Below are 14850 nucleotides of genomic sequence, written 5' to 3' on the forward strand. Positions count from 1 at the left end.
AGGATTCATCCAATCCGTCACTTTCTATAACTCTAACACAAACCAACTAGACGAAAAATATTAAATTCCAGGCATATCTATAACTATAACTCTGCGACCTCCAGGTCAAAGATAAGCAAACCACTCCAACTTGACAACTAAAATAAATATCACCATAATATCATAACCCTCCCTTATCTAATAAACCAAAGATCAACAATATTTCCCCAACTCAGCCCTCAAATACCCCCCAAACAAATATGTTAAATTAGCCTAAAGTAAAAGAACGACCATTTTAATTAGCCTAAAGTGTAAAAATCTCAAAAACACCCCAGATCATTTGACAAAAAAAAATAAAGACAAAGAAGACCTCCCGATCACCATAAAATTCGCCCCCAACAATTTTTCACAAAACTCAACCCACTTGTCAAAAAACCAATAAATAATTCGACCACACTTGAAAATCGCCCCACACAACAAAAAATATTCGATCAAGAAACCATTTCTTCAATGCTCTTCTATCAATCAGTCAACCTAATACTCAACATTTTCATAAACTTTTTAACTATATTTAAACTTATAATAATATTTCTTTTTGATACCTTTGAATCTTTTCTTATAATTTTAATCATTTTTTGCAATATTTTATTAATTTTCTATTCCCTATTTGAACTATACCTCCAACTTTCAAAAGCTATTGACTATATCCACAGGTACGATTCACAAAACTTATCTAAATGATACGAACCATTTTCAGTAGAACTGATATTTTTTTACTATTTGTAATTTTTATAACATTTCTATCATCCCTCATCTTGACAATATGCAAATGTATAAAAAAAGCAATCATCACATTCGCCCTAGCAATAATCCTCCTAATTCTTTTTCTAGAAGAATATTATAATAAACATATATTTTTTCACTAAAAGAATAAATAAAAAACCATCAAAAACTGCTAACCAACAATCACATAGTCAGTCTTCACCGACATCATACCAAGATAACCCAACACCATCTTCAACTACCCAAAACCCTCAAACATCGACACGAATTTCCTTCCAAGATAACCCATATACCTTTGAAGAACGACACGCTCGCTTATCAGAACCACTAGAACCAGTTCAACGACAATCACCTCTAAGTGAACCAACATATAACTTATACCCAATATTACCACAAGAATTAAGTAGAATACGAAATCCTAGTCAAAACCAAAATACAGTAGAAATAAATAGACAAATTATACATCCTCGACGAAACAGAAATTTTCAAACTCCGCGAGTTCATTTTGATATACCCCAATCCCCATCACAAAACACTCCAGAAAACCCCATTGGTATATTACCAGAGACACCTACGCTTCTTTCACAACGTAGCACCTCAAGCCTACCCTCAGATTACTTAGGTTCAACACCAACATCTGAACAAATACGTGAAAACCCCTTTAATCCCCCAAACCAAACATCACGACTACCATATTGGGCAACACATTCATTCACACAAGGTGAACTAAATTTAGTCAATGATCCAATAGATATTTCTACGGATACAACAACATCCTCATCACTACCAGAAACATTATCACTACCATCAACACCATCAATAAGCCAGATTTCACCACCACCTTTTAACTTAAATTTCCCAAATAACCTCGACGCTAGATATCGAGAACAATCATCAACAAATCTTCCTTTAAGACTAGACTGGAATACTTTCACAGCACCTCCACCATTATTTGGACAACACCTAGAAAGTAACCGACTCCACAACTGGGCACTAAACAGACTACAGTATAGACAAGACATCCACGAAGACATTCGTGCTCATAACATCCAAATACTCCAACAAAATAGTCTACAATTAAAATTTGAAATCACGGTTAAATTAAACAACATTACTCAACATCTCTATCCATTAAATCCACCAAATATAACAGCTCAATCCCTACCACCACCATTTATAACAACTGAAGTAATATACAAATACGACAGATATACCAAAAAGACAATTGGCTACATCACATTTTATAACCCATACTCAGGATTGTCATACACATGTATATTCTAAAAATTTTAATTTTTCTCCAACTCCATTTTCTAGTAACCTCCAATGAAAAAATAAACCCTTCCCCCCGCACAGGACCCCAAGATTTATTAGTAACACATTACGATTGTGAAGAAAACGAACAAAAAACACTACACAAATATGCAATAAAACAAGTATCACAATGCGAAACAGAACCACAAGCCATAGAAACACAAATGTAATAGCGACACTCTATTCAAAGCCCGAGCAACAACAGTTATAGGATATAAATTCACAGCAACATTTTCTGAAAAGAAAGTACATTGTTCACAAGTTTCAAATGGAAATAAAAATCGACTTGACCACGAATCATTCTACCAGAGTAATATAGAACGACTTTTACATCTCAATCCCGAAGATTGTAAAAACGAGTTACTCAGACTAAATATCACAAGAAATAAAAACACAGATAGAAAACTAGTATATTTCCAAGTTTTTGCAGATTCTGTACATCAAGCAGAACTTGAAAGATATCAAGGACATGTAAAATTAGATGAAAAATACCCATACAACGGCGCACACGGAAGATTAACTTATGATATACACGATAAACACTGGATACCACACATTGGTCTAAATGACCCATCAAACTGCAAAGCAAACACAAAAAATAAAGGATATCAAGAAATCATGTTTTTCGATTGGAAAATACAACTCGAAAAAATACAACTCACACGCGATTTATCAGACAACACAATGATCTATCAAGGAATTAGATTACCTTGTAAAAACGACCAAGGCTATTGTGACCCTACAACACGAACACAAGCAACAATTGTTTGGTTCCCCGAAGACACATGTACAACATTTCAAGTAGCAAAAATACACGCTCGTATGATAAAATTTCACGAAAAATATTTCATACAATCAATTCCATATGAACAAGTCTATCCACCACGAAGACAAAGTTCTAATTTTAGAAACATAGACAATATAGAAAATAAATTGACACGTTTTCAAATATATCAAGAAACAGAACTTGCATGTAAATACAGAAATCCACTTCACAAAACACAATACTCCGAGATATTAGTTGAATACGAAAAAGGATTCGACATGACCACTGGAAAAATAAAAATTTACCCATACGCCACAAGTCACCCTATAAACGAAGGAACATCATATATACCAGTTGATTTTCAAAAAATTAAAAATCAACCTGGTGGACATCTAAAACCCCATAACACTAAAAGCACACGTTTACAAGAACTATCACTAATGAATAGTACATATTTCGGTAACATCCACTATGATATTCACCTAGATATGAAATTAGACTACACAATTAGCCGAACTTTTCAAGAAATGTCACTATCTGAATTAGAAACACTTCACTAACTATGCGAATTAGAACGAACACAAATCCTACAATCACTTGCATTAGCAGTATTAAAAATACCCTACGCAGGATATTTACTATCAGGAAATAGATCAAATTTTTTAGACTATGAAGGAAACATTTTATGGTTTTATACCTGTACCAAAAAAGTATCACCACTATATGTTTTTGAAGATAAACGATGCTATAAAAGAATCCCTATCTTTTATAAGAATAAAGTACATTTCGTTGACACACTTTCAAGACGAATCTATTTCTGGGATACCGCAGTCCCATGTGGATCAGAAAACAGCCACAATGTAGTACAACTGAACCCTGATGAAGATAAATATTACCTTCTTACCCCATATCCCACATTAATGCAATCACTCAAAAAATTTTCACCTGAAAGCATTAGAGCTATTGTTCGAAACCCCAATATTGACTTACAATCAATTGGAATATATTCAAAATCCGATATACAACATCACATTAGAACCATATCACAAAGTCCCATTCAACATATAAGGACACACCATCTACTAGATGAAAATACATATGAACAAATTATTGAACAACCCCATACCACTGCTTTTCAATCTCAAAATAATAATTTTTTTAGCCCACGATGAGCCGACAACTTGGATCCCTACACCGCTCAAATTCCCACCCAACCAATCTCAACACTCCAATTACAATAATTCCACTTTTTGCTTTCCCACCACCCGATTTCCCAACCAATAATATAACATCAGGCATGAATTCAGACACTAATTCACACATCTCAGTTTTATACTCCATCTCACAACTCAATAACCCAGATATTGAAACCCCTGACGAATTTGCCGACTCTGAAACATCTCCATCCAATAATTTTCAAACCAATCCCTCAGTTTTTTCGAAACCCCCTTTTCAACCAATCCCACCAAATAACCCACTCCCATGCATTTCTACACCCTCCTATGCTTCACAAGTTACCCCAACCTACTCTTCACTTCATTCAGACCGATCATCCAATTCTCCAGACACCCCCCAAATCTCCCAAGAACTAGATAATTTTATCACCTTACAACAACAACCCTTCCACCTTGACACGTCAATAATAAACCAGATTTCATCAACCATAGAATCATCAAACCCACCTACCCCTACACCCTCTTCAGCTTATACCGCATCATTAGCACCATCATCCACATCCACCGAATCATCAGTTAGCACTAATAGAGCTTACCGCACTTTCAAAAGAAAATTCCCAAACCACCCATTTCCAACAAAACCAGGAACAGCCCGTGAATATATTAATCATCCGAATCACACTAACACGAAAGAGTTTTTAGCAATCACCTTACCTTCATTTCCACAATATACCTCGAACACCCCTACCGATACTAACGATACACGTAGCTTTGTAGACGAACAAGTTTTAATGCCTACACTTCATTGGACATCATATTATCATTTTACTAACCCCCTTTGCCTACCTTTATCTAATACTCACATCGATATAGAAAGAAATCAAGATATGCTATATCGACTCACTACACCACTAACACATAGACAATTTACTTATATTGGATATAAAAAATCACTAAAAACATACACTGCACCCCGAGCTAACGAATATACGCTAGAATATTACGATCACAACATCATCCGAACTAACCAAGACCAATTTTTAGATGATGATCGCTTTGCTAACCCACAAATCACAGAAAAATTTTTCATCAAAACACCATATGTTTTTACACTCAATATATTTGATCGCAAATTCGACCACATCATTTCTGAAGCACTAACCGACACACAAGCTTACGAAAGTTTTAAAGAAAGATTTCAATTATTTTCACTAACCTTTCATTTCCTTGCACCACATGAACGAGATTTGCACTGCTCACACGACATTATGTTACGCACTAAATAAACCCACACATATACATATTACCGCTTTATACAAAATCACTTTGACCTACACACTCCATCAAGACAACCACATCATCGTTTTCAATTTATTAATTCTAAATACACATCACCATTTTTTCTTAACTTCACATATTGCATCAAAGATACTAACCTTCACGGTATTCTTCGCAATTATGATCCCATCACCCAAATGTATATTTTTTGTCCCATCACAAAGACCTTCAACGCAGAAGAATCCAGACCCTTCCTTATCCCACACGAATTTGTTCAACCTATAGAAATCCCCATATTAGAATTCATCCACAACACTAAATATAACCACAAATTATATAATCTCATCCAAAACTCACCTTATGATTTTGCAGTTGGCACTGAAGAACTAAAAACCATTAAAGCACTTCAATTGCTTTGGCCACTGCTTCAAACTAAAAACATCATTCGCATACTAGCAAAGTTACTAACAAATTCCGAGATAATCCACGACATCTTCCCCCACGTTTTTTTCCCGACGACTAACAGGTAAGTATAATTTATACATATTCTTAACTAATAAATTTAAAATAAAACACTAACCATTCTTTACCCATGTTTTATTTAGATTTTTAGTCTTCATCTCACGATCATCTGCAAAATACACAAAAGAAAAATAAAAAATAGAAAACTTCTTCAAATTGTTTAAAATTCTATTAATATTTTTTACAAACTAATTTAAATAAAATTCATACCAATGTAGTAAATTAATTTATAAATTGTTTCCCCATAAGCAGTAAATCTAATCATGATGGAAATTTGTAACTTAATTTTTCCCAAAACTAGCAGTAAAATTAAGATTCTATGTAGTAAATTAATAAAACACAAATGCAGTACTGACCTTTTGATATTTTCATTCACTCGCACAAGAATTCTATCCAAACTCGCACAGCTCGCCCACAAAGAATTGTTTAAAATAATGAATTTCAGTTTCAAGTTTTCACACTCAACAACTCTAACACACGATAACAAGTTTCAAACTTTCCTTTAACCCGGTTGGAAAGAAATTATATACTAAACAAAACTAACCAACGCAGCTTACTAAACACCACAACACATAGAATAACAGCATGACTAAGAAAAGGAAACCAACGGTACCCAAACCGGATAAACCCAGTTTAAAACTGGATAATTTATTCTTTTGAAGACTATTATAAAGTCTAAGAAAGAAATAATAAAACACATCCACGCTTTGTGACCACACTTCTATTTTTAATAAGAGGTACTCAAGGGTGAGTAACTCTTCAAAATAACCGAACTAAAACAAAAAGCTTTTGTGAAAAGAACTAACCAAAATCATAACAAAAACACCGAACTAATAAAAATTTTATAAACTGTAAATTACACTTTGCAGTATATAGATCAACAAACAACACCAAAGACGAACATCCAAAGACAAAATGACCCCACTACACTCGAAAAAGAATGGCCAACCACAATCAATATGCCGCCCACAATCACAACTCAAAGGATTTAGAGTACGACTTAACTTCGCAGAAAAGGACTTCATTGAACTAGACCAATGACCACTTCGATGTTCAAGTATACGTACAGATCCGAGTAACCAGGCATCCCCTCCACGCACAACCTCCACGCCATTCCCAGACAAGGTCAAACACAAAAGAAGTTCTCTACCTGAAACGGAAAAACCTGTCATAGCCAACCATTCTGAAATCAGATTTGAGTTTGTTGCGAAAACCCAGTCGTTGTCTTGAGAAGACACAACGATTGAACCTGGAACTTCTCTAACAAGAGAACCCAGAAGAATTATGATGTTCGCCAAATACCAACGTCCATCATCCATCCTTTGAATTACAGAAAAACTATTCTAAAAAACTCTGTAAAACCCGGATGGGTGGAACCTGATCTAAACTACATTTTATGATTGGATAAATTAGATATTTTACCACTGTAAAGTATTTAATATTAACCAATCATGATCCATCTAACTAACAACCCACTTATTTGTAAGTGCTGAAATTACTTGTAATTTCAGCACCAGAGAGATTTGAATTTAACTTAGAAATTAGTTGTCTCTCCAAGAGAACTTCAGCAGCCGCAATAAACCAGTATACCCTAGATCTATTGAGCCTAGCAGAGACTAGTTAAACAACCTGAGACTAGATAGTATAAGAGTAAGATTAGGATCGGTATTAGACTAAGAAGTTGCACGAATCTATCCGGCCGAAAATAAGATAGCGTGACGAGCAGACGGTGTACCCTATCCGAAATTACTCTATGAGTTATACACTTCGGTCCTAACTCAATTGGCTTAATCTTGACAATGTTTCCACTCAAACATTTGTTGAAAAGCAGTAAAAAAACTCTCAAACCGCTCATTTTTGCGGGGTTTTGAGCGCAATTGTATGAAAAAACCACTCAAACCGCTCAAATCTTGCTTCAATTTAGACAAAAATCTCGACTCGGCTATCTTTGCGATGGCAAATGGTGTATTCTGCGGGCGGAGTTTCAGGTCGGTTTTCTCTGATCTTTCTGTTTGTAGGGATTTGTTTCTTTGATTGATTTGATCTAGTTTAAAGGTCTGTTTCCGTGTTCCACAGTCATACAGACACTCGTTTGCCCTGCTCGTAATGATAGTTATGAACTAAGGGATCTGGCTAACTATTTCCCTCTGTTGCAAAGGGGGATTGCTACAAGGTACAAAACTGACAGATGCTTAACAGTTACGACACATATTAATTGTTTCACAGAGCATTTCCTACACAAATGACAACGAAGAAAACAACGTGACAATATCAACGATAAAAAATAACTTTTTATTTTTTAATATGCAAAGAACCAACCAATTTCAACCACAAGTTTCTGAACAGCCAATTCAGGAGAAACTAATAGATAAAGTATTTAAATATTAGTTTTTGAAACAAAATATAATTTTGAAAGTGCTCGAATATTTGTTTTGACACACGTCCGCTTCGTATCGGCCTCAAGTTGAAGACAGTAACTCTTTTTTTTATAAATGATTGACTTCAACATTTGTTATAATTTCATTCAATTTTTTTTGCTTTCAGAATTATGGATTGTTAATGTCTACAAAGCGCGCATAAATTAGTCCAGAGCATGGCCAAATTGTCAGTTCTTAAACTCCCAAAAGTTTGCAAAAAATGATCGCAGGTAAAATCTTTTTTTTTGAATTTGAATCAGGTAGTCAATATTTTCAATGGTGCATAATTTTTGTTGTTGATTTTTTGGTATTTTTTTTTTGAAAATTGACTGAATAAAAACCACTTCAAGCCTAATTATTTTATTTTCTTCGAAAGTCGGAACAAGAATGTGTTTTTTTTTTGCCATAGTGAAGGATTTTTTTGAATGTTTGCAATAGTTTGCCGTATTTTTATTATCTGACATATAGGATCTTAGCATACGGACAATTAAAAGTTGTCTTAAAAGTCAGAAATCAGACCATGCCATCCGCCAAAATTTAACAACCAATTTCACCATAAGTTGAACTAAACAAATTTTGAAAACTAAGAAACTAAGAAAATTCAAAATCAATTATAGCATTTTTGTATTTTAAATGAAAAGAATATAAGGCAAAACTCTTTTTTCTACAGGGGCTCAACAGCGATTCTCTGTAAAGAGCTGACAGGCTCCTATGTTGTTTTTTCCCTTGTGGATAAATCGTCCTAACCAACTACTCAGAAACTAACTAAAATCCTTTCTTCAAATGTTTCGTACCTTGGAGATGGCTGCCTTCCTGTACTTGCGGGCGATGAAGGTGGGAATGGCAATCTCACTCTGCATGATGTTTTTCTCGTTCTCGTAACAGTTGTTGATGAACTCCACAACGCCAACGGCTGCTGCAATTCAAAGCAAACATAATAGTTGCAACTTTAATTGTAATATTATCATACCCGCACTGACAGAAATGGTTTCCGGTCGATTTAAATCGATTTTAAATCGATTTTAAATCAATTTAAAGTGTTTAACCATGACCATTTTACAAACTCAAATGGATTTTAAACCGATTTAATTCGATTTTTTTGAAAATTTTAAATCGATTTAAGTGTCTAAAAAATCGATTTAAATCGATTTCGATGGATTTACCGACTCACTAAAATCCATCGGAATTTTGTCAGAGCGGGTATATTTGAGAAAGAGCGCAGGCCAAAAACTAAACTTTTTTTGTCAAAACCTAATAAATATTGCATCAAAAAAAATTCTGTAATAAATTATTCTCCTTGCAAACAATCGTCATCCATCACAGTCGCGTGAGTTTATTGTGATAGGGGCAATACAAGTATCGCGCATCGACACTCACAGCAACTAAAAACCCATACTGCCTACTGCATATTGCATACTTCGGTCGGGGTCTGATTTCATTCTATTTAGTAAACACACATTTTTTGTCGATTGAAATCTTGAACCAAAGTAATAATTTATAACTCTCTTTATGAACAATCTATCTGGACTCACATTTGGTCTTCTGGCAGTCGAGAATGAGACACAACATGGCCACTCTTCCACTCATGTCTCTGTACTTGATCAGAGTCGAGTTGGCCGACTGATACTTCTGGTTCCATCTAGCCGAAAACAAAAACAAACAAACGTAAGTAGAAATACTGAACTCAAATTGTTTAAATCTTGTAATGTTGCAAACAAGTTGACTATCAATTCCGGAATCCATGTTGTTGTTGTCCAAATGTAAAATCAAAAGCACAAGGTTCAGCAGATTTTTAAGAGGCAGATTAACCCGATAAGTCACACCAGCGCTGATTCAAAATGTGATCACCAATGGTCCCAAAAATGCATATCTGGATAAGAGATACTTCAACGCTTAAATCGGCATTCTAACCATTCGATGTCTTAAGCCTAATTATAAATTATATACCACTTTTTAGGAATTAAATCAGCGGCGACAAACATTAATTTTGACCTGGATCAACGATAAATTCGACTGAAATTTCAACCCCGGAAGACCGGATTTAATTTCATTCCATTTTCGTTTTTTTTTTCGGTTCTGAAGAACCACAATGGGCTGTTGAAAAACTATGGCTGAGTGGGTTTTTTCTTCCCAACTTTGATTACCTCATAGAAAGATCGTAGAGCTACAGCGTCAGATTTTTTATTAATGGATGCGAAATGAACTTTTTCAAAAACAATGTTTTCTTTATTCAGTCTAAACTAGATGATCAGAGTCGAATGAGCTGATAGAAATTTGAATTAAGTCTGAAATCCAGTTTTAATCCTTTACAATCAACTGTTCTATTAGCTATTACATCATCGTTATTAAAATGTGCATTAATCAGATTTCGTAACCTCAAAAATAACCTCATAGCTGGGTCTCGGATCCCCAGACAAGGCGATTATTACTAAAAACACGGCTAGAATCCTAAACTAGATACCTTTTTAGTGACATATATAAGGTCCATTAGAGATGGATTGACCCTTTTCCCGCCCCTAACTAATCTTGCTCTGCAATACCAAATCAATATTGAGTTAAGCTAAAAGAGGTTTAATGTCTGTTGGAAGACTCTCTTGGCACCGGGCATCTAATTCCAACTTCTCCCAGTTGTCCCTTATCTTTTAATGCTCAGGAGGGTTTGGAGCTGTCCCCAATATCCCACTGGACCATGCGGTTTCGCTTCCTTCCACGAAAAAGCTTCTTATCGTGTCTTGGTGCACGATGGGAGGCTTCGTTTCGATTCTATTATCTAATTTCTTTACTTGACTTTCTTTGTTCTCATATTTTATTATTGTGTTTTTGACACGCTGAAATCGATTGTCAAAACGACCGGATCTAGTATTTTTCAAAAAATAATTCAATCCCAATCGAAAAACTGAAAATTCAAATTCTTGAATCTTCTGAATCTCCTTTTCATCTCAATGTCGTGATTAAGGCTTTTACCGTCTTTTTCATTGTGCACCGGAAGGTTCAGCTGTGACATTTTGATTTTAGTAATTTACGCAGCAACTTGCCAAATTTTGTTTTGGAACACAAAAAGCTATATAACTCCAGTTTTGATGCAATCGATTTGAAGTGAAGAAATAACGGAAAAAGAGAATGTCATTTGCAGGCAGTCTAAAATTGGTTACCACCAGTGCAACCGAAAAATTGTAATAGCAGAAATTAAACCGCAAAAGTTTTTTGAATATTAAATTTTTTTGAAAACTTATGAAAATTATGAAAATGAAGAATTATTATCAAAAAAAGATATTGAATGAAGATTTCGCTCAACCTGTAAAAATGTTTTATGAATTTTGTGTGGGCAAACGTATACATCAAAATTCAATTGAATTTCAAAGTTTGATGCAATAAAACTGTTTTTTTATATATATTCCTTTCAAAGTTATTCAAAATCGTCGAATGTTGCTAAGAATTTAGTTTAAGAAATCAATCATGATATCAGCCATGATGAAGAAGAAAGGAACACAGTGATTTTAGCTGTAAAATAAATTGGGTATCAGCAAAGGAAAGGCAGCAACATACTTGACTTTTTAAAAATTATTATTAACATACATTTTCCGTCGTTTATTAAAGTATCTATACATGTAGTTTTTTTAAAAAATTTTTGAGTTGCATAGAATTGCCTCAAGAAAGGTTATTTCAAAAAAGAGCATGTTTTTGGAAAGTTTCAAAGTTTTTTTTTGTTATAAAGTGTGTAAAACTATTGGCTACGAGTCTTAAATTGCTCTCAATTTGTTTACCATGACTCATTTATTAATTCAATTTGAACAAATTATCTGTATTTCAATTAGTGAATTCCGCACAAATTACATGATACTAATTTTTGTACCAAATTCAACTATGCTTAAGAGTTGTTTTAGAAACAAATCAGTATTAGCGTTTTAAGCGCTAAGTTTTCGATGTTTTAAACATGATGATATATAGTATGCCACCGTTTGGTATCTATGTCAGCAATGATAGAAGCTTGTTTTTTTTTCTTGAACAGACATAAATATGACTGAGATTTTAACCATCACTTTCATTACCTCAATTAGTTTTCGTTTTCGTTTTTTTTTGTTCTGAACAACCCCTAGGGGCTGGTAACGAACTATATAGTAGTGTGTTTTTTCTTCCCAAACTAGCTTATAGGGTTACAATTCACATAGGTGGTTTTGCAATAAAAAACAAAAACACTTTGTCTCAGTATCGAGTAAAACAAGCTGAGAGTTTTGTTTCTCGGTTTTTTTTTTCTCGGCCATTTCAGATCTGAAAATTTCATTTTCTTGGCTACTTCTGGCCTCAAAAAGCTTGAAAAACAGAATAGTCGGAACAAAAAATTTTGATAAAAATCTATCAAAAACATATCACCACTAAAACCAGGGGCAGATTTAGGGGAAGGGCGGGGGGCGGACGCCCCCCCCCCTCCCTCAGGGGTTCGACACCCTGCCGACCCTTTTTAGGAAATTCATTTTTGGCCGACTGGCTCTAAAAATTTTCTAAAGGCGCCTTTGGCGCCAATAATACTAACTCTGAGGGGGAGCGCGCGCCAAAATAAAACGCATTTTTTTTGTCAAAATTTTCCAAAAAGTGCCCAAAACGGCCTTTTTGGCCTGTTTTTTCAAAAATTTGCCTACGGCGCAGAAAATTTGCCAAAACAGCGTCTTTTTAGTGCTTAGGAGAGCTCGGAAAATCAAAAAAAAAGGTCTTCAAAGTTTTTTTTGAAAATCCGCCTCCCCTCGAGAAAATCCTACATCCACCCCTGACTAAAACAATGAATTTATTTTAAAGGGTGAATTACAAAACGTGAGATATGATTCATAACTTCAAAAGGAGATTAAGCGTTTAAGGAGTGGCTGAATTCTTGAATTTGGCAGAAAATCTATTCAAATAATGGGGTATGTGTATTCCCGCTAGAATCGTTTATTGATAAAAATACGACCTTGTTGCAGTAGTTGTTTGCTTGAAGAGAGGAACAGCGAGTTAAAAGTTGGAAAGTTAAAGTTGGAGTTGAAGATGCTTCGGAAATTGGAAAATTCGGCTATCTTTGTGGCGAAAATCTTAACCGGCTTTGGACCAATTCTTGTGTTTTCGAAAGAGTGTAATGGCCATGCCATGCAATGTCTAGTTGATTTTCATTGGCTCGCGGAAGGCAAATTGATTTGTTCGAACAGTTAAAAAAGAAGTGTGGATGGCTAGCGTTGATACTGAAAGGCTGTAGGTTAGTTTGTGAGCTGTGTGAGAAGTTTGTGTGTGAGCAAACATTGCTTCTGATGTCTTCGAATTGCCTTTTGCTGACTTGAGGCATCCCGACGACTCATTTTTGTGCATCCCGTTCTAGAACTTCTAGTAACTTCTCCCCTGTTTTAGTATCGAAGACTTTTTGGTTAGATGGTGGATAAGCTGATATTTCGTCTGCATGAGCTCCGAGAAGCTTGATTGAACAAATGTTTCATTTGAGGTTATTTTAACAACTTCAAGTTCTCCTTTGAATCTGATATCTCTTCAGCGAGTTGCCACTAGACTCTCACAAAACGAAACGATAGTTCCTTTGGTTGAATGGAGACTGTTGATTTGATTTGTTCGATGGCTTGTGTGATTTCCGGAAAAGTATTCAGCGCTGAAGGCTGCGATGGAATCATTGAGTAGAGGCGGCTTAACTTAGAGGTTATTTGTTGGCCGAGAGGGTAGTAGCCGAGAGGGTAGTAGCCGAGAGGGTAGTAGCGATTATCTAAGCTAGCATTTTCGATTGAGAGCAATTGTTTCTTATCGCAGTTAATGTGAGCTGTCTTTAAAACCTGCTCGCATTTGTTGAGTGCTTAATTCGAATACGATTTAAGTAAATTGGGTGAAGTTTATGAAGTTCCGAGACAATGGCTTATAAATTATTCGCCACTATTACCCACAAAAAACTTGTTTAGGAAGTAGTAAGCTATCAAGGGAGGGGTTTTATGTAAAACAAATTCTCTCTCACCCTAGCTTCATCTGTGCGGCCGTCCATACAGAGAGTACCCCATTCAACACAGCCACGAGTAACTTCATCGAGTTGTCATCATCCTTTCCTGTAGTCATTGCACTGTGAGTCAACACCGAAGTCATGCCTAAGCATAACACAAAGCAACAAAATAAACTCTTATTCCGAGGTTGACCATCATATCAAAAATTCTCTATCTTGAAACTTATTCACATAAGAAGTGTAAACAACTTCTTCTAACGTTCAATTATCTTAAAATATAAAGTACTATTCATGTATTAATTTTAAAGACGAATTTTATGTAGAACATTTGTGAAAAAATTTGGCGAGAAAAAGAACAAAAAACTCAGGGATATGGTCTAGAGTTCCACCTTTTGCTTAACCCGGATTATTTTCGAAAGCTCTGAACCATCAACAGCAGCCGGTTCCCGCCATAGCAAAAAATTAAAAAATATATGAAAAAAATTCTTAGTGTAACCCCACCCAGTTTCAAAGGCTCTTAGATTCAAAGGCCCCTGAGTGAGTAGGTGGGTAGGCATAGTGACTGAAATGGATAAAGTGAATTAAAATTTAAAAAAATAAAAGTGTAAAAAAACCCGTGCTAGAACGCTGATCATTGTGGAACCTGATCTAAACTACATT

General features: G+C 35.1%; 1 protein-coding gene across 1 annotated transcript in view; it reads right to left on the reverse strand.

Moving 5' to 3' along the window:
* LOC134853502 (uncharacterized) overlaps window positions 1–14850 on the reverse strand; it is a 44581-nt gene that overhangs the window by 9199 nt on the left and 20532 nt on the right. Inside the window, exons 3-5 of the mRNA XM_063869502.1 lie at window positions 14209–14335; window positions 9767–9873; window positions 9029–9150 (exon numbers count right to left, since the gene is read on the reverse strand). Of these exons, the coding sequence (XP_063725572.1) occupies window positions 9029–9150; window positions 9767–9873; window positions 14209–14335 (356 nt within the window). The remainder of the gene's footprint in view (window positions 1–9028; window positions 9151–9766; window positions 9874–14208; window positions 14336–14850) is intronic.

Source organism: Symsagittifera roscoffensis, chromosome 8 (genome assembly GCF_963678635.1).
Source record: "Symsagittifera roscoffensis chromosome 8, txSymRosc1.1, whole genome shotgun sequence".
NCBI classification, from domain to species: Eukaryota; Metazoa; Xenacoelomorpha; order Acoela; family Convolutidae; genus Symsagittifera; species Symsagittifera roscoffensis.